Source organism: Chinchilla lanigera, unplaced genomic scaffold (assembly GCF_000276665.1).
Source record: "Chinchilla lanigera isolate Chin_1 unplaced genomic scaffold, ChiLan1.0 scaffold00154, whole genome shotgun sequence".
Lineage (NCBI taxonomy): Eukaryota > Metazoa > Chordata > Mammalia > Rodentia > Chinchillidae > Chinchilla > Chinchilla lanigera.
The window spans coordinates 253780-273384 of record NW_004955555.1 but is presented as its reverse complement, the minus strand read 5'-3'; the positions used below and the strand labels follow the sequence as shown (position 1 = coordinate 273384).

The window sequence follows — 19605 nt, the reverse complement described above, 5'->3', positions numbered from 1 at the left end:
AGTGGCAGAGCTGGGATTCGCATCCAGCTAGCTTGAGTAGAGGGTCCATAGTGTACTTCTAAGTCCTATGCCAGGACTTGTCCTCTGAGGAAGATGGGAGCCACAGCAGGGTTGTGAACAGGGGAGGGCGTGAGGTGACCTAGAAGCTCTCCAGGAGGTGCAGAGGGTGTCATCACCCTCTGGCTGATGACAGAGCAGACAGTGAGGGTCAGAGTGGCCCCAGGGAGGCAGTTGTCCAGGTGAGAAACGACAATGGCCTGGGCCAGGGTCAGTTCCCCCGGCTGTCTGGTCTCTTCTCATCTGCTGTAGTCACGCCTGTGAATTCCCTCCTGCTTCCGCTTTCTCTGGCCTCTCATTTCCTCTCTCCTCTGGGCTTTCAACTTCCCACTTCTCTCCCTGCTGTTCTCAGGCCCAGGGGCCTTTGGCTGGCTCCTCTGCCTGGGACTGTCCTGGGAAGAAGGACAGTGTGAGTGTAGAGCTTCCTTTGCCTGTGGGCTGAGCACAGCTGGTAGAGGGGTGAGTGGGCCCTGGGCCCTTCCAGCCTTTCCCTAGCTCAACCACAAAGGGTTGAGCTGGGGTGGGCTAGCAGAGGAGCTCACTTTGCAAGGACATGGCATAACTGTCACCAGGCTTATGTGTGTACACTGCTGTGAGGCCCGGCACCAAGGGGCAGAGACACAAACCGGGACACAGTGTCATGGACTGTAGTCACTGCAGCCCCATGAGGATGTGCGACATGGATGCAGCATGTGGCCAAGCATGCGCATGTGCAGGTACAGGCTCTGCAGAGGTTAATACACGGATGGTGTCCCACAGCCACATAAACACACTGACCTCTCAGAGCTCAGATAGACACGCAGGCTCCCTGCAGGACCCAGGATACATGGACCGTGATACCTGGCAGGAGTCAGTCCACACATACACAAAGTCAGAGTGTCACCTCACCCAGCACGAAATCAGCCTGGCTGTGGGGCTTCAGACTTCAAAAGCAAAACTGTCACACAAATATATTCCATAGGTCATGGTCACCACATACCAGACATGGATTCAGACAGTGTCACACACAGACATGTCACAGCATTAGAACCCCCTGAGGAAACAGATCCCACACACACACCGTTACACAAACATCCTCCATGGGGTCATGGTCATCGTGTGACGCGTCACAGTCCTGACCAAACACGGAGGTTTGACACATTGCAATTACAGGCTGCCAGCGGGTCATACCCACTGTCTGACATCTCACTCCCACCACCACTTTCAGCCTCGGGAGTCCCACAGAGCTCTGACCCAGGGTCCCAGACAGACACACCCCCCCAGGATCACTGTGGCCCTGAGGCTGGGCGAGGCCCCAGGACAAGTGCTGACTGGACCGCAGGGCCGACTTGCTTCAAGTGACACAGCCCGCCCACCTGCTAGGGCTCCCAGCCCGCTGAGCTGGCAGCTGTGCCTCGGGGAAATGTAAAGTGTGCGCTGTGTTGCGGACCCGTCCTGCCACCCTGGCACCTGGGGCGCTGAGTGGCCTGGCCCAGTCAGGACACGTCTGCCCCACCCTCACGGTCCACAGGGGCAGGGCCAGGGGTTGGGGTGCCCAGCTCCTTCTGAGGCCCCGCCCCTCCCTGCAGGCAGCCTGAGCCTTGGGGGAAGTCGTGGGGGGAGCCTGGGTTCCGGCTGGAGTGCGGGCTTCCCGTCCAGCCCCCACGGCAGGAAGTGGACAGGAGGCCAGCGCAGGCCTTCCAGCCCCCTCCTGGACAGACCTGAGACGGGGTTGACCTGAGAAGGGGGAGGGGATGGGAAGCACAAGAAAATCCCCTTCTCCCTACATCTGTGGGTACCCGAGTACGGGTGTTTCTAGTGTGAATATTGGTGTTTAGCATGTGTGTGTGTGTGTGTGTTTGCAGCTTTGCGGGTAATTGTCTCTAGCATGGGGGTTGGGCCCTAACGCAGCAGCCCAGTGTGGATGGCATTGTCAACGGGGCTGTGCCCCAGCACGTGTTTAGCTCTGTGGCTTGCTGCATTTCTGGTGAGCGCTTCTGCAGTGTTGTGTTTTTGCTAGATAGGCTGGGGCACTTTCTGTGGGTTCTGGCACTGACTGGTGAGTCTGTATGTACCAGTGGGCTACATATCCATGAAGCAAGAGTGTCTAAATTTCTCTCAACACCTTCAGTTACCTCTTGGTGTACATTTGGGCTTTCTTAGTGTACGTCTAATTTGAAATGTGTTTTCTGCACGTTTATGGGTGTGTGAGAAAGATGTTTTCCAGGAGATTGTGTATTTTCTTACATATGTGCCGTTTTTGGTGCACATGTGCGATAGTTGTTCGGGTTTGTGTGTCTGTGGGTAGGTTGTTTCCTGGTTATTTTTGGGGTGGTGGTGGTGCTGCTGGGATTGAACCAGGGCCTCACCCAGGCTAGGCAAGCACTGCGCCACTAAGCTGCACCCTAAGCCCTGGGTTTCGTTTTGTGATCAGTGCTTGCACTGCTGGTATGCTGAGCACTTTTGTTTCCAGATGATGTGTCTCTGTGCTGTCTTACCAGTGTGCTTGCTGTGGCTCTCCCAGCATGTGTACGACAGGCTGTACTTCTAGGTGTGGCCTGTGTCTGTGTGTGTCCATGGGACTGGTGTTCTCATCCCATGTGGGTGTCTTCCAGCAGGAGTCTCACTGGTGTCCCCACCTGCAGCCTGGTGACTTCAGTGTGTAAAGAACTACGTTGCTCTTTGAGGGCACTGGAGGTACGTATGGGGCTGCGTTGTGTGCTGGCATCTTCAGGGAAGGGGAACCTCATGTGTCTTCTGTGTTAAGTGAGTAGAGGCTGTGTCTGCGGCATCCCTTGCTGCCTGGTGCCACGCTGGCTTGGGGTTGGCTGTGGCAGCGGGCAGGGCAGGGGCTGTGGTGGGCACTGGCCCTGCGCCCGGCCTCGGTATAAATATCCCCAGGCTGCCAGTGGCTGTGTTTACTCGGCCCCAGGCTGGGGGCGGCAGCAGCCCAGCAGGTCCCGGGGGCGGGGGTGACCAGGCCACAGCACAGACATTTCCTTCTGGCCAGACAGGCCCAGTCTTGTTGTCCCCTCCCTGGTGGGGGCGAGGCGATGACCCCTCATTCTGGGCTCCCAGGGGCCACCGGTGGAGCTCTGAGCTGGATGTCCCAGAAGGGCTTCCCCCAGTCTGGGAGACAGACTGGGATGGCAGCATTGAGGGCAGGAAAAAATGAGGGCTAAGGCAAGGGGAGGAGGGAGAGCTGGATGGGGAACAGGTTTACTAAGACAGTGCCCGAACTGGGGTGAGAAGTGACAAGGGAGAGAAGAGTGAGAGGAGGGCGAGCAGGCAGAGGCACGGGGAAATGAGGCAGGAGAGGGCTCAGGAGCTCAGGAGCCGGCAGATGGAGTCCCGACAGCCAGAGGAGGAGAAGAGAGCAGCAGGAGGACAGGGCACCGAGGCAGGGGATCAAAAGGAAGTGAGGAGAAGCAAAAGACAGTGAGGGACTGGGAGAGACCTCAGCAGAGAAAGGAGCTGAGGGAGGAGGTAGTTCCAGCTCTGGCAGGATGCACAGAGGTGTGGGACAAGGGGGTGGGGTGGCAGCCAGCAGCACGCTGCCAGGGCCACAACACACAGGAGACACGGGAGGTGGGGGCCGGATGCCCACGCAGGGGCTCTTTCTCAGCTGGGCCTTCCCTCCCTGATTCAGCCTCTCCACCCACCCCAGCCCCAGAACTGTGGGGGCTGCTCCGAGACTGCACCCAGGGGGTGTGTCTCTCAGAGTCCCTGCCTGCTGTCTGTCTCCACCTCTCTTCCTGTCTCCTCATCTAATCCCTGTCCCTGTGGCGGGCTCCACCTCTGTCTCAGCTACAGACACTGCGTCTCGACCATCTGACTAACCCCGATTCTGACTCAGTTGCTAGGCCTCTCATCTTTTTTAAAAAGTTACATAACCAAATTTATGTATGGCAAAGTATATCATAAACAAATTTAATGACTGACTCAAAGACCGGTCAAAAGTGCACATCACCAGTAACTGACAGGACACAAGCATGAGTACCTGAGGCCAATGTCCTCAGTCCTGGAGATCCTGCCTGGACTGTCTTCAGCCTCATGGCTGTGGCCTGCTTTGGAACATGGAGTCAGTAGTACTGAGTGCACCCCTTCCCAGGATAGAGCGGCGGCAATTCAGACTCAGCAACTGAGCACCGACTTACAGGAGATGGCGTGGTCTCACCAGGCAGGGCAGGGTCTGGCAGTATGCTAGCATCCTCCTAAACACCCGCCTCCTCTTAGATCCTACCGTCTGTGTCCCTCCACCTTTGTCCAGCTCAGGGTGGCCTCACATCTGACACTCTGGCTCACAGAGAGGTTTCTAGCACTTGGCTCCCATCCCAGCTCGGCCTCTGAGGCCAAGGGGCCTTGGGAAGCACATCTCTGTCAGGGCCTCCTGCGGCACTGTGAAACAGAGTTGACGGCCTCCAGTTCAAGAGCTGTTTAGAGGCTGCCTCGTGGTGTCAGGCGTCTCTCAGGCCTCGCACAGGATGGAACTGCTCTGCAGCTGAAGCTTTCACTAGGTAATAATCCCTCCAGCTGCACATCCCTCTGTCTCCTTCCAGCTTTCACTTGCCTGTCTGGTTTTCATTCCAGTTGACTGAGGGGCAGAGTCCAGGCCTGGGTTCAGGCGGTGCTTTCGAATGTCCTTTGGACATGGACAGGGCACGATGCCGCTGTCTGTCTCATAGGACTGAGGGGTTCAGGGCTCAGGCTTTCCAACCCCTGCCCTGCCCTCCCCTCCCCACAGCAGCCAGTCTCTTCTCTGTGTCTGCTGGGGGAGCAGGGCCCGGGCACGGGGCATGGGAAGGTGGGACGCCTGGGTTCCCACAGGCCGTGGCTGAGTCACAGGCAGCCATCTGGCTCCCATTAGCCTGGGGCGGCAGGGGGCTCAGTGGGGCGGGCCCTGCGGCTGGCTGGGGCAGGGATGCCGGGGCAGCCTGTGTGTGGGATGAGTCAGGACCCATGATAACAGCCTGCGCACATTTGGGGAGTGTAAACAGGAGAGGGAGAGGGAAGCAGGCAGAGGATGTGAAGAAGGGAAAACTGTCTGGGCAGGGGGGCTGGTGGAGGAGAGCCCGCCTTCTCTGCCCTTCCCCACACCCAAGCTGGCAGGCCCCGTGAGCCCCAGTCATGCTTCCACCCAGCCCTCCTGGGTACCCTGCTTGCAGTGAGGCTGCGTTATTCAGCGGTCAGGGATCTGCTGCCCACAGCAGCCGAGCCTGGGGAGGGAGACTGGAACACAGAGATAAAGCTGAGGCAGAGGGGGACAGAGACAGCTGGAGAGGAATGGAAATGTACAGGCAGAGAGAGTGGGGCAGAGGTGAGAGGGGAACACAGCACAGGAGGCTGGTGCGGCACGCCGGGCAGGGGCACAGACACAGGCAGAGGTGGAGAAAGACCGAGGTAGCCTGGAGCAAGGGGAGAGCTGTGCTGGGTCCCAGCTGCGGCCACCCTGAAATCAACTGCCCAGTTCCGCTGTCACAGACCCGCCGGCTGGCCTTGGTCAAGGGGATTTTCATCCTGGACTGGACCTGCTGTGGGGACGAAGGGGAGGCAGCAGGAGAGGGACAGAGGGAGAATGAAAAAAACAAGCAGGTGACAGAGAGAATGAGGGAAAGCGAAGGAAGGGGAGGAGGCCTTGTGAACAGGTGGTGTTGTCCGAGAGACCAGACCCAGGGAGGCTAGTGGGACCTGGGTGCATGTGTGCGTGTGCGGTGCCCTGCTACCCCGCAGAGAAGAGTCACTGAGCCGGCCTGTAATCAGCTGCTTGTTGGGGTGGGGTCGGGGTGGCTGGCTACAGGGGCGGCAGCCATCAGTCCCCATCCAGCTCTGGGCTGGGTGCGTCCTCCGGTTCCTCTTCGTCGAAGTACCTCTCTTCTTCATCCCGTGCCACGATGTCCAGGTTGTCGAAGTCGGGATTGTCGTCCACTGTGCTGCAGGGGGAGGAGGCTGTTAGGGGCCCTGGGAGGCCCAGGTGAAGGGCTGGGGGATCCCCAAGGTCAAAGGCCATATGGTGGCAGCTGCCAGTCACAGCTGACCCTCAGAGGTGACACTAGGCCTTTCAGGACTTAGTAACAGAAGGAAGCATTTTCCAAGTAGAGATCTTATATAAAGACCCTGGTTTCTTTCTTCTTCTTTTTTTTTTTTTGGCCTTTTTGAGACAGGGTCTCCCTATGCAGTTCAGGCTGGTCTTGAGCTCACTGTGTAGCCCAGGCTGGCCTCAAACTCGAGGCAATCCGCCTGTCTCACCACGCCTGGCTCCTGGTTTCTCTTAAAAGCTGGTGTGAGAGGGGGCCTAAGTTTCTTGGGCAAACACTGGAGTTCTGTCCCTAAGGGCATGCTGACATTTTGATGGTCCCCAGCTGTGATGCTGCCTCACAGGACAGACTCCCAAACAAAGAATTACCTCGCCAGAGGGTAGAAGAGGCCCAGGTAAGAAGCCCTGCGGGACCTGAGGCCTCCTGCTCACCACTGCTCCACGGAATGTGCCGAGTCCAGGCATTTAGGCCTCCTCCCTTCCTGTCCTGCACGTTAGTGCTCAGATGTCACCTCCTCAGGGCTTCCCTGATCACTGGGTACCCCCCTTTGTTTTTCACGGCCCCGTCACCACTGGACACCGCCTCAGTCTTCATCCTCGTCTTTGGCGTGGGTGTGAGTGCCTTCTGAGCAGCAGCAGGATTTGTCCCCTGCTTTGACCCCAGAGCCTGGACACAGCACACACCTGTAACCCCAGCACTAGGGAGGCTGAGGCAGGAGGATCACCATGAGTTCAAGCCCAGCCTGAGCTACATAATGAGAGCTTGTCTCAAAAATGCAAAGCAAAACCAAAAAAAGTAGTGCAGACCCATCCTTGTCCTCTCAGCCTCCCAGACATGTCCCTCAGCTGGTCACTGACTCAACATGAGCTGAGCGTCTGCTGTGTCCAGGCCAGTGGTCACGGAAGTCTCTCTGAGGAGGTGACACCTGAGCACCCGACCTGCAGGACAGGAAGGGAAGAGGCCTAAATGCCTGGACGCAGCGCATTCCATGGAGCAGTGGTGAGCAGGAGGCCTCAGGTCCAGCAGGGCTTCTTACCTGGGCCCCTTCTCCCACTGGTAAGGGTCTGTAGCGCTCTGACTGTCTCTGTGGCACCTGGTTTGGGAGTGGCAGTGGTGCAGCTTCACTGAAGTGCCCCACAGCCTGACTGCTGTTCGCCACATTGTGTGTGAGAACCCAGGGTCTACGAGGCTCCCTTCTGGCAGGGGTGGATCTCCCACATTCAGTACTATAGCTGCGGGATCCAACAGCGGGCCAGCGATGCCCTTCACGGGTGCTGACTCTAGGCTGGCCCTGTAACAATAGTAAGAACAGTCCCCATCTTAGCAAGGGCCTGTTTGTAGCCACACAGTTTATGTGTCACTAGGCTGGATTTGAAAGCAGGGAGTGGCCTCTACTACCAGGCCCCATGTTTGGGACCAGAAGACAAGACTGACTCAGAAGACAAAACCATTTATGTTTGACTTTCACACTGCACTGTCAGTGTCCTTGTCCTGAAGGCAAAATCCTTTTCCAAAGCAGGTAGCCCATGTACCCCTGCCCCAGGTTATTCTAGAAACACCAATGACTTTCCCTTTGAGCAGGGAGGGGCACGGTGGTGGCAAGCACCCACTACAGGCTCCTCTTCGCTGGACGGCAACCCTGCCAGAGACTAATTCCTGCAGCGTGAGGTGGTCTGGGGTCCTGGGAAAGAGGTTGGGTTTCCTGGCTACACATGAAGGCTTGGGGTAGCAGCATCCTACCAAGTCACTGCCACTGGCACAACCGAAATGTTTCAGTGTTTTATCAATAAAGGTAAATGTCAGCCTAGCTCATTTCCTTCCTTACAGGTGAGGCGATGGAGGCTCAGATGGACTGAGGCTTAGATGGACAAGGTTAGTCCAAGATCATCACTCAGCCTTCTTCGATTGATTACAAACTCCAGGCTCTCTGCCCCTGGGCCCATCTCCTGGAACTGTTGCAGGGCTGTCTAGGCCCTATCTAGACATGGACAGGATACCCATGGGATCTGCACATGGCCCAGGGCTGGGGGAAGAGGAGACAGAGCGCAGTGGCACCTGTAGTCAAAGTCCCCATCCTTGCCGTCTAGGAAGCGCTGGTGCATCCGGCTGGTGAACTCCTCCCGAAGGATCAGCCTCTCCTCTGAGTCAGGCACCCAGACCTCTGAGTCTTTGCCTGACCTCTGGTCTGTGGAGGGAGACACCAAGGAAGGGTGGTTTGAACGTGAGCTCAGAGAGCTGCTTTTGTAGCTCAGTGGTAGGGCACTTGCCTATCACATGCAAGGCCCTGGGTTTGATCCCCAGTACAGCAACAAACAAAGAAACAAAAGCCCTCAAACCCCAGAAAACTACTGCTTCCATGACCTCATGCCATGTGGCAGAGGGAACACAGCAGTGACTGTGACAGCCCAGGTCCCTGTCCTCCAGGGGTGCCCGCCAAACACCTAAGGACGAGGCAGAATTCTGAAGATTGTATGCCAGGGACAGGACTGAGAAACGAAGGCTGAGGAAAGCAGCATTCATTTCTGCAGAAGGAATGAAGCTCAGGCCAGGCCTTGGAGGAGTGCAGGGCAGGGATGCTGGAGATGGGAGGGGCTCGCAGGATGGAGGGTCAGGGCAGGTAGGCTGGGGCCTGGCCGGGTGCCATGGAATGCAGTTGGGGCGTCCAGACTCTGGGGCCTCCGTGCTGCTGGTTCTCACCTTCCTCGTCACTGTCCTCCTCCTCTTCCTCCTCCTCCAAGCAGGCCTCTTCCTCCTCCTGCTGCTGGAGCAGCCGCTGCTGTAGCTCCCGCTCTTCGTAGGACTGGAGCAGCAGGTCGGAGAGCGGGCAGGTGGGTTTGCTGGGGGATCCAGGTCTAGGGGGCTGAGGGACCGGTGTGCGGGTGCTCAGCTCCTCCTGGGTGAGGTACTGCCCGATATACTGCTCATACAGCAGGGGGGCCCGGAACCGCATCTGCTCATCGCTGAAGTATTCACCCCCTGCAGAGGAGAGCTAGGTGGGCATGCCTGGGTGGACACGTCCTTGCATGTGTGCGTGTGTGTATATGTGCTCATACGCGTGCATTCAGATACGGAGGGAAATATATGCAGGCACCTGAGGGCATGTGGGCATGAGTACTCACACCTGCGCTGATCATGTGCACGTGACCAGGTCTGCATCTGCCCGTGTATTCGTGTGTCCAAGTATGTGTGTGCACAGGCAGAACCTGCAAGCCTCTGGCCATGGTGTGTGTGCACAGTTGCACATATAAATGCACGTTTCAGCAAAAAACAAAACAAAACAAAACAAAACAAAAAAAAGAGGCTGGGAATACAGCTCAGTGGCATAAACGCCTGTCTGGCAAGCGCAAGTTCCTGAGTTCAATCCCTGGTACTGCAAAAAAACAAAAAACAAAAAAAACCCAAAAAGCAAAACAAACACACGTTTTTCTGTGTCTCAGCACACCGCCTATAGGTACCTGTGTGTCTGGGGGTTGGCATGTGGGACAACACACATGCTCCACGTGTAAGTAGGTTGTGTGTGCCTGTTTGTGGAGCTTGTTTGGCTGTCAGTGTACATGCCTGGACAGGCCTGCACTATTGGACATATATGTGCATCCATCCACATGTACCTGACATATGTGTGCACACACTAAGGTCAGGTGAGGCATCTGCCTGCGTGCATGTGCCTGATGGCAGCAGGGCCATCTAATGTGTGTGTGGACATGTGCACCGGAGATGGCAGACCTCAGCTGTGACCTTTCCCCAGTGCTCTCTGCAGCCTGCCTCAGCTTGGGCCGGTGTCGCCATCCGGGTCCTTCTCTCCTGGCTGCCTGTTCTTGCAGGAGCAGCTCTGTTCCCTGTGGCTCCTCACACACCAGGGGCCCAGCCTGCCTTCAGAGCCCAGGCCCACAGTCCTGCCAGAACCCTGCCTCTACGGCACTGTGGTCTGTGACTCTCCCTGGCCTGTTTGGCCTCCCCAGTCCTGCCATCACCTTATCCCATCTCTGAATCTTCTACCAGGTTCTGTTTCTACCCTGCCTCCTGGCTCAGGCAGGTTGGGGCCTGGCTTGGTGCCACGGAACAAAGTGGGGATGCCCTGGAATGGAATGCAGTGACAACCCTCTCCTCCTTCATCCCCATTTCCCTGCCTGTCTCTGCCATCTGTTTCCCCTGCTTGCTCAGTTGCTGTCAGCTTACGCCACCAGTCATTCAGTAATCACTGCCTTTCTGCATTCTTGTTCCTCTACCTGTCCCTGTGTCTTGCTCTTTCTGCATTAATCTCTCTAAGCTCATACCTGGCTCTGAGCTGTCTTAACTCATTTTCTGCTTCATTCACTCTCATCTTTTAACTTTGGTTCTGGTGATTTTAGTCATATGATGTTTTTAATTATGTCTAGGTCAAAAAAGTATCTATACGTTTTTCTTCATGAAGGCCTCTGTCTACCCAAGGCAGCAGACATATTTCACTTGTTTTTCCTGGGTGCCTTTGTGTGTACTATGGGGCCAGCACCTTGTGTTCCACTGGCACAATGAATTATCACAATGTTGTGTTCAATGTTTTTAGTCCACTTCTAAGGGGGCTGCTTCTGTCTGCTACTAAATTCTGACCTCTCCCTACTGTGCGCCCCTTCTCTTTTCCAGATCTCATCTGTACCCACCTCTCTTTCTACCTTACTTCACATTTCTGTCTATTTGCCTCAAAACTTTTCTCACAGCTGGGCATGGTGGTACAGGCCTGTAATACCAGGACTCTGGGAGGCTGAGGCAGAAGGATTGCAAGTTCGAGCCAAACCAATTTAGCAAGACCTTGTCTCTTCAATTTCAAGTATTGCCAAAAAAAAAAAACCAAAAAACCAAAAAAACAGAAAATAACTTTTCTCACAGGTTCTGTTTCTGCTCTTGTATCCTTGTTTCTCAGACCCTCTGCCTCTGCCCTCCTCACCCCTCAACTTCCCATCTCTGCCTGTCTCCCTTCCTCTCCATCTTTGCCTCCTCACACCCACAAGCCCCTCACACCTTGGATGAGCTCACGCAGGGCAGCATAGCGCCGATTTCGTAGGCGGGTGCGTAGGGCGCGTGGCCGGGCAGCGCCCTGCCGAGCCACCTCAGCACAGTAGAAGTCGGCACGATGGTCACCACGTAGGTGGCCAAAGCAGGCCAGGTGCTCCTCGCGGAGGCCTGTGCGGAAGCGCTCCAGGAACACCAGCGGCTTCTCGTGGTACAGCTGGCTCAGGATGGCCACCTTCTCTTGCTCCGTCAGGTCAGGCTCGCCTTGCTGCTGGCTGCACACAGGCAGGCGGCTGGCCGCCACAGCATGCAGCATGGCACTGACTGCTGCGCTCTCAGTTGTGGGATCGTCACTGTCCAGGGCCCCTGCTGTGCTTTCCGCTGCTTTCACTTGTTCCTGGGGTTCAGATGGAACTGGTGGTATCTGGCTCAGCTCCCCCCAGTGCCTAGTTCTGGGCTCCATGCAGCCTGCAAGAGCGGAGATTAATTAGCTGAGGGATGGGTGTGCAGGAAAGCGAAGGAATTGGTAGGCAGGGGCTGGGCGCTTACTCAGTTCACACTTACTGATCACCTACTATATTCTGGGCTCTGTTCTAGGTCCCAGAGAGACCATAGTAAACAAAAGAATAACATTTTAGTGGGGACTCAGCCAACAACATAATTACTGAAAATGTATACGGAAGGTATGTTACATTACTGAAAAAACATGTAAGGTGTCTCCCTGGCTATGCAAAACAATAGAGAAAGAGGAAGGGAGCTGGGGATTTAGCTCAGTGGCACAGCGCCTGCCTGGCAAGCGCAAGGCTGTGAGTTCGATTCCTGGTACCGGAAAAAAAACCAACCAAACAAACAAAAAACAAAACAACAACAACAAAACAAAACAAAACTGGGGCTGGGGATTTAGCTCAGCGGCAAAGCGCCTGCCTGGCAAGCGCAAGGTCGTGAGTTCGGTTCCCGGTACCGGAGAAAAACCAAAAAAAAAAAAAAAAAAAACAAAACAAAACAAAACAAACAAGAGAAAGAGGAGGGAATGAGGGATGGCTTCAATTTTAAATGAAAAGTCAGAGAAGGCTCTGCCAAAAAGTGACATCTCAGTAGAGGTCTGAGGTGGGAAGGGATGGAGACTTCTCAAATAAGAGAGCTCCAGGCAGAGGGAACCGCCAGTGCAAAGACTCCAAAGCCTGACTTACTGATTTATCCAATTCTTTGCCTTTTCATTTGCTCACACACTTAGGAATATATTCATTAGTTTGTTCACTCATTCATTCATTATTCTCTCTTACCACTCACACATTTACTCAACCACTCTTCAACTTTAAATCTATGCAAGGCCCTGAGCCAGGCAATTCAGAGGGCTCGCAGCAGGAATCCAACCTGAGTCTTGCCCTCAAGAAGCACTCAGTTTGATGTGAGAAACAGTCAAGATCAAAGATTACCCAGCACTTGGGAGTTCAAGACCAGCCTGGGCTACAAAGTGAGCTCAAGGCCAGCCTAAACTGTATGGTGAGACCCTGTCTCAAAAAGACCAAAGATCATATAGGCAGAGATAAAAGGAAATGTGGGTGTTAGGCAAACCTTGGTGAGAGCTGTTTTCCAAGTATGGTGGGAACTGCAGCAAGCAGGAAATAAGTGAAGGCAGAGCACAGAGACAACTACTTCAGGGAGGAGAGAGGGGCATGACGGCTGCCCATGTCATGATTTCAATCACTGAGATGAGAGAAGACTGAACTGGGGCAGGGGCTGTGGAGGAGAGGCAGGGTGGCTGAAGAGGACAAATTAAGAAAAGGCACATGAAACTGAGGGGGCAAATCATGGGGCGGAAGGTGGAGAGGCGAGGGAGGCATCCAGGATGAGGTCCAGGACTCTGGCTTGGGGGATGACCAAACTGTTCCTGAGATAGTGCAAAAATGCAGAGGTTGGTTTTGGACATGGAAGGTTATGAGGGAGCCGGGGGACATTCAAGGGGAGGCATCTGAGAGACTGCTAGGACACAGGCCTACAGACTGCTCAGGAGAGAGGCAGAGTTGTGTCATCAGAGCCAAGGCAAGAACTAAAGCAGAGGGAAGTGAGAGGTGGGTGTGGGGGAAGGGAGGGAGGTAAGGGAGGAGAGAAGAAGGGCTAGGAAAAAGCACTGAACAGATGGGGGAGGACACGCCTGTGAAGGTCACATCTCAATGCCTGGAACCTGTGACAGTTACTATAAATGGGGGCAGGGGAAAGACTCCACAGATGTAATAAGGCTGTTAAAATGGGAGAGATTATCCTGAATAATCCAGGTGTGGGGGCTGGGGATTTAGCTCAGGGGCAAAGCGCCTGCCTGGCAAGCGCAAGGTCGTGAGTTCGGTTCCCAGTACAGGAGAAAAACAAAACAAAAAACAAAAAACAAACAAACAAACAAACAAAAATCCAGGTGTGCCTCAGATGTAACACAAGCGCTCTTTGTTTGCGGGGGGTGGGTACTCGGAATCTAACTCAGGACCTCGCACTTGCCAGGCAGGCGCTGTGCCGCTGAGCTGTATCCCTGGCCCTTGTTTGTCTTTTTTGACACAAGGTTTCACTATGCAGTTCAGGCTGGCCTTGAACTCACAGCGATCCTCCTGCCTCAGCCTCTGAATGCTGGGATTACAGGCGTGCGACACCACACTCAGCTACACAAGTGTTCTATAAGAGAGGTTGAGAAGAGGGGCACAGTGGCATATGCCTGGGATCCCAGCTACTTGGCTGGCTGGAGCTGGAGGACTGCAAGCTTCTTTCTTTCTTTCTTTCTTTCTTTTTTTTTTTTGTGATAGCACTGGGGATTGGACTTAGGGTTTTCACCTGAACTATACCCCGAGTCCCATTCATTCATTCATTCATTCATTTATTCTAAGTTATCTAGTCTGGCCTCAACAGTGTGACCCTAAGGAGGATTCCATTCATTCAGAGTTATCAAGTCTGGCCTTAACAATGTGATCCTAAGAAGGACTCCAAGTTAGAACCTGGCCTGGCTAACATGGTAAGACCTTGTGTAAATAACCAAAAAAGGCTGAGGAAGAGCTGACACACAGAGAACAGAAAGCAGTATGAAGACAGAGGAGAGACTGGCATGAGGCCGTGAGCCAGGGGTTCCAGAAGCCATCACTGGCTGGCAGAGGCAAGGAACAGGGGAGAGCTGTGCAGGACCTAGGCTTGGGGATACACTAGTATCACTCCAGTGCTACTGATTTCAGACTTCTGGCCACCCTGTTTATGTTTAAGTCCACCCAGTTTATGATAATTTATTACAGTAGCCCCAAGAAACAAATGCAGATCAGAGAATGGTGTCACAAAACCAAGGGAAAAATGTACAAGGATGGAGGGGTCAATGACATTGAGTTTTCCGAGTAATCTAGCAAGAAGAAAACTGGATGGAGTGACTGTGTTTAACTGCCAGTGGGGATAAGTCAGTGGGGACTCTAACCACAGCAATTCTGAAGGAAAAAACTAGACTGCAGTGGGTGGGAGGTAAGCAAATAAAAACAAACTAACGCGACTCTTTGGAGAAGACAGATGGTGTCTGGAAGTCAGCACAGGGCCAAGGGACAAGTTTTCTTTTGTTCAGAAAATAAAATTTAGGTTGGGAGCCTAACTCAGTGGTTGAGCACATGCTTAGCATGTGTGGGGCCCTGGGTTCCATCCCGAGCAGTGAGAAGTAAAAAAAAAAAAAAAAAATACCAATAAAACTTTATTATGAAAAACTGAAAGACACTAAAGTAGGGTAGGCTGACACCCGCCCCCCCCATGCATATACCCAGCAACCCCTTTCAACAATTACCAGTTCTTAGCTAGCAGTGCTGTTGTTTTTGTGGTACTAGGGATTGAACCCAGGGCCTCTGAGTGCAGTAACATACCCAGCCCTTTTTCATTTTTAAAAAATTTTGACACCGTCGTGCTAAATCTCTTCAGTTGCTCCGGCTAAGCTCAAATTCGTGATCCTTCTGCCTCAATCTCCCACAGAGTGAGGCGATTACTAGCATGCATCCAGCCCCAGCGGTGTTTCAGACAACTTCTCAACCACAGCTCCTCCCACATAAAATTACTTCGAAGCTATGGGTCAAATTGTAAGCTGGGTGAAAAAAAAATTTTAGATAGTGATGAGAAGACATGAGAACACGTGAAAAACGTCGAAGATGCAAGGGAAAGCAAAAGGAGATCACAGAAATGGAGCAAGGGCTTGGGGCAGACCGGATTGCGGACTGTGGGCAAGGGGAGTTAGAATGGAATGTGGAGCGGCTGGTTAAGTCTGGGAAACGCAGAGTTCGCGGGGACGGGGGAAGGGTCGCCAGGAACAATGCGAGGGCTGGCCCGGCGCAAGGGAAGGCTGTTTGTCACAGAGAGCTATCGTGAAATGAAGGGATGGCCAGAGACCGTGGGCATGTTGGCCCAGGGCGGGGCAGAGGTTTATGTTAACGTGAGAGTTAGCCTACTAAGGAAAAGGGTTAGCCTCGGGCATGGAAAGGGCGGAAGTGGGAAAAGGTTAATTTCAGGGAAGAAAATGGAGGGAATGGAGGTCAGGCCGCGATACGGGGGCGGACAACACGGACAAGTGGTGGGGCGGACAGGTGATCCAGAGAGCTGTCCCCCCCAGAAAGAGTTCCCTTTCGCGGCACGGGGGAACTATTTCTCGGTGACACCGCATCTGTACCCTCTCGCTACGACTGCGTGGTCAACATCTCACCCCCATCGGGTTCCTTCGCCGCCGCCGCCGCCGCCTCCGCCGCCTCCATCCTGAATCTGTCCGACTTGTCAACTGCCGAAGCAAGACTCGCACGCCAACCTCGACCGTCTGCCCTCAATAACCACTTCCGTCTGTGCATTCTCCAAAGGGTTGTATGCTCTCGCTGCGCCCGGGCACTAAGGTTCCGCCTTGAAGCGGACCTTCCTATGCGCATGCGTGCCTCTCTCGGGCCCCACCCTCCACAATCAGGAAGGAGAGGACCGTTAGCCTCTCCTATTTGAAGGTGGAAAGTCAGGAGACCCAAACCACGGTTTATTTGTTCGCTGCTGTTTCTCCAGCTTCTGACGTGCTTAATATGGGGGACAGATGGTCCAGTGAACACCCTCCAAGAAGTGGAGCTATCAGACTCTTGAGGTTTTGCTTTTTTTTTAGAATTCCGTTACTTTCGTTACCACCACAAGGAGCGTTTCTAAGCCTCAACTCCTGTCATCAGTCCTTGGGCGGCATGAGATGGGTGAGAATAATGATAGAACTTACCACTTTGTGTTCCCACAAACTGTGAAAACCAGAGACACGACTACCTTGGCCATGCTGCACCCCCAGCACTGTCCAGGACAGCTGAAAAGAACAGGCAACCAAAGCATACTAGTTGAGTAATGTGCACATTTGGAGGAAGAACTGTGTTCTTGATTTGCAGACAGACACGTCACCAGTGACAAATGAATGGCCAGGTCTCTGACGGACCTAGGGGCTGAGGGCTGTGCCTGCTCCAGCCTGGGTTAGAGCAGGTGTCTTTCTGGAAGGGAAGCCCAGGCTGAGACTCGATGAGCAGTTCCTTCAGAAGGCTGGCACAGATAGTTCTGATTGTGGCAAGCACTTCAGTACACTCAGGGAGTAAAACGGGTTCTAACTCGTCAGGTGTTCCTGCATTTTTAAGTCCCCAAAAGGACTTATGATCCTCAAATGAAAGAACTACTGATCTGAATCTGAAATAGGGAGTAGAGAGGTGAAAGCCTTTTAGGTCACCAGGTTGGGGCCATGCAGGGACTCATAAGCCTTATTAAACGGCTTGAGCTCCTTTGTCCTACAGGGATTGAGCCAGGGGATCAATGTAAGGGACTGGAGAGAGCTGAGAAAGTGGCTACAATAGCCCAGACACCGGCTAAGGACAGAGCCAGAACGTCCTTATTTATATTCTCATGAGATTGGATATGTGAAGGCTTTGAGGCAGGGTATTGCCACACCCCATAGGTGGGAACACTGCCATATAAAGGCCAGCAGAGGGCGCTATCGCCCAACACACGCACCTGCTGCGAAAGATCTCGACTCGAGGACCTGAGTCCTCGAAGCTCTCTTCCGGAGCAGTTACCACTTTTAGCAGCTCACTCCGGGCTCATCCATGTTCAGATGCTCCACACCAGAGTTCAAGACGAGTCAGCTCACCCCTTCCCGTTTTGTTTTGGCTTTTTGAGACAGGGTCTTGCTCTGTAGTTCAGGCTGGCCTCTTAAACTCACGGTGACTCTCACTTCAGCCTCCTGGCATGTGTCACCGCGCCAGACTCCTCCCTCGTTTTATAGGATGTGTCCTTTCACAAAGTTCAGCAGCTCTGTGAGTGGCAAGTGGGGTCTGAATTGGTCACTCCCGCACCCTGGCACTGTCTCTCCAGGGCAAGAAACAGCATGTACAGGGAATGGAAAAATTTTTTTTTTTTTTTTTTTTTTGAGATAGGGTCTCGAACTCACAATGATCCTCCTGCTCAGCCTCCTGAGTGCTGGGATTACAGGGGTGCGCCACCATGCCCGGCTTGGGAATGGAAAAATGCAGCTAGGGCGAGGTTGATGGGCCAATGGAGATGTGAATCCCACAGCTCACTCCTGTCACTTCTCCCCTCCCAACATCCTCATGCTGTCACTTTCTGATGACAGGTGTACATTCCCTGTGGAGTGAGGTCTTTGTGAACATCAGAGATAGGACTACCTTGGCCATGCCGCACCCCCAGCACTGTCCAGGACAGCTGAAAAGAACAGGCACCCAAAGCATACTAGTTGAGTAATGAAGCTCCTGGAACTCCAATTAGCGGGCCACACGGTAGGCCTGAGCTGCACAGCCAGTCAATATGCAGTCCTGGCTCTGAATAAGTCAGCCCCAGTCTATTCCATTGGTCCCACCTGTCCCTCTGCCTACAGACCTATTCTGTGCCTTCTAGAAAGATATTCCTGAAGGGACTTGGGACAGAGAGAGAAAACCACTTTAAAAAACTGTAAGCTGGGCATGGTGGCACACACCTGTACCCCAGCACTCAGGAGGCTGAGACAGGAGGATCGCTGCAAGTCTGAGGCCAGTGTGGGCTAGTGAGTTCAAGGTCAGCCTGCATTACAAAGACAGACTGGCTCTGAAAACCAAACCAAGCCAAAACAAAAAAAATACATAGTGAGACCTTGTCTCAAAAAACCAAAGCAAAACACCCCATTAGTGTATTTTAAACTGGGGCTTTAGGTTAAAGGGATATCCTCAGCACTAAAATCTTGGGGCCAGGAACACAACTCCCTCAGTAAGTGCTTAACAAACAAGTAAATCATTTCCCCTTGCAAAGGCTCCCACCCCAATTAAAGGTAAAGTGCATAACACTTCAGGGTTTCAACCCTGCTTCCTTCCTACAAGGAGGTGCCATGTCATTTATTGAAAGAAAACAAAAGAGGGCAAACATATTTCTTAGTAAGTGCAGTTTGTTAAAATCCTGTTAAAACATTTAGGTCAAGGGGAAGTAATAATCAGAGGGTCATGTAGGAAAAACTGAGATCTGGCCCCGAGAGAGCCCCCGAGAAGGTGCACTGGGGGAAACTCCGCATTCTGGAGCTTCGGAAGGAGCCCCCCACCTTTCACCCTCTCACCCGCTTAATCCCACCAGAAACTACCAACACGCCTGGAATAAAAGGTTTCAAGTTCAATAGTCACACTCTCTCCAAATACAAAAAGCAGTTACAATTCAACTGAACACAGAAGCTTGTGTGCAAAGTTACGGGGAACTGAGACATCATATAAAAAGTTAGGTTAAAGATGATTCTGTGGTTTTGTGTGTGTTTTGTTTTGAGGGTGTGGCTCTTCCCCGTCACCTGAACTCAGCAAAGAAACGGTTATTCTGACAAAGTATCAATGGTGGACTGACAGTAAAAACAGACAAGTTCTAAAAATTAAAAAAAAAAGCATAATTACCAAAAAAATATGTCACTGCTCCCTCCCTCTGCATTTTTTAAAACTTTTTTTAAAAAAGTTTTTGATTTTGTTTTTAATCTTGAAAAGTAGACAGTAAAACAGCTCCTGGAAGAATTTACAACCAACTGCATGAGGGTCTGGGAAGCTGAGGGACTAGAGCAGGGTTGGGAGGACTGAACAGGAGAAGGTCTTCCCTTCAGTCACTGTGGCCTCACCATGTGATGAAGGGAGAGAGGGGCTCTTTAGTCAAAATGTGGAGAAGGAAGAGGGAGAGGAGGGGGGAAGTGAAGGGACAGACAGAAAATAAAAGCTCATTGTGGCCTGTTTAAATCCAGAGAAAAATGCCTGGCCTGTGTGTGGGAAGAAGCCCCTCAGACGGGAGGCAGTGGGCCGAAGGGAAGCAGCCCCGGGATGACCCCAACCCCAGCACCACAGGACCCAGTGGGGGTAGAGGAGGGGCCAAGGTAGGCGCTGGTGGAGGAAGCCGGCAGGGGCCTCCAGGAGCCTCTGGACACACTGGCTACTGTGTGCTTGCGCCACCCTGTGTGCTGCCGGAGTAGCTCCCATAGTCGTAGTTCCCGTAGTACGGTGGCCACTGGCCCTGGTTCTGATAGTACTGGTTCCATTGCTGAGCATAC

At 53.3% G+C, this 19605-nt stretch overlaps 2 protein-coding genes across 9 annotated transcripts in view; both read right to left on the bottom strand.

Annotated features, from left to right (window-relative positions):
* Positions 1-3952: 3952 nt before the first annotated feature.
* Ccdc97 (coiled-coil domain containing 97) lies at positions 3953-17479 on the bottom strand. 3 transcript variants are annotated; one of them, XM_013508690.1, is made up of 5 exons: positions 16291-17479; positions 11067-11525; positions 8769-9047; positions 8127-8256; positions 3953-5966 (listed from the first exon to the last, which is right to left on the bottom strand). In XM_013508690.1, exons 2-5 carry the CDS (start codon positions 11518-11520, stop codon positions 5846-5848), a joined length of 984 nt encoding a protein of 327 aa, XP_013364144.1. In that variant the 5' UTR covers positions 11521-11525; positions 16291-17479; the 3' UTR covers positions 3953-5845. The 3 variants fall into 3 exon arrangements, with proteins under 3 accessions (XP_013364144.1, XP_005412394.1, XP_013364145.1); XM_005412337.2 differs by lacking the exon at positions 16291-17479 and adding an exon at positions 15754-16258; XM_013508691.1 differs by lacking the exon at positions 16291-17479 and adding an exon at positions 14927-15717.
* A 926-nt stretch (positions 17480-18405) lies between these two features.
* Positions 18406-19605, bottom strand: part of Hnrnpul1 (heterogeneous nuclear ribonucleoprotein U-like 1) — a 35795-nt gene continuing 34595 nt past the window's right edge. For all 6 annotated transcript variants that reach the window (XM_005412330.2, XM_005412331.2, XM_013508689.1 and 3 more), the window contains one exon: positions 18406-19604. In XM_005412330.2, the coding sequence (XP_005412387.1) occupies positions 19488-19604 (117 nt within the window). In that variant the 3' untranslated portion in view covers positions 18406-19487. The remainder of the gene's footprint in view (position 19605) is intronic.

Coding starts and splice junctions, on each gene's coding strand:
- Ccdc97 (XM_005412337.2), bottom strand. CDS start 15,967: ATGCGCATAGGAAGGTCCGCTTCAAGGCGGAACCTTAGTGCCCGGGCG. Junction 9,048..11,066: donor CCTGCGTGAGCTCATCCAAG/GTGTGAGGGGCT, acceptor TCTCCTCTGCAG/GGGGTGAATACTTCAGCGAT. Junction 8,257..8,768: donor GGAGGACAGTGACGAGGAAG/GTGAGAACCAGC, acceptor CTCCCTCCACAG/ACCAGAGGTCAGGCAAAGAC.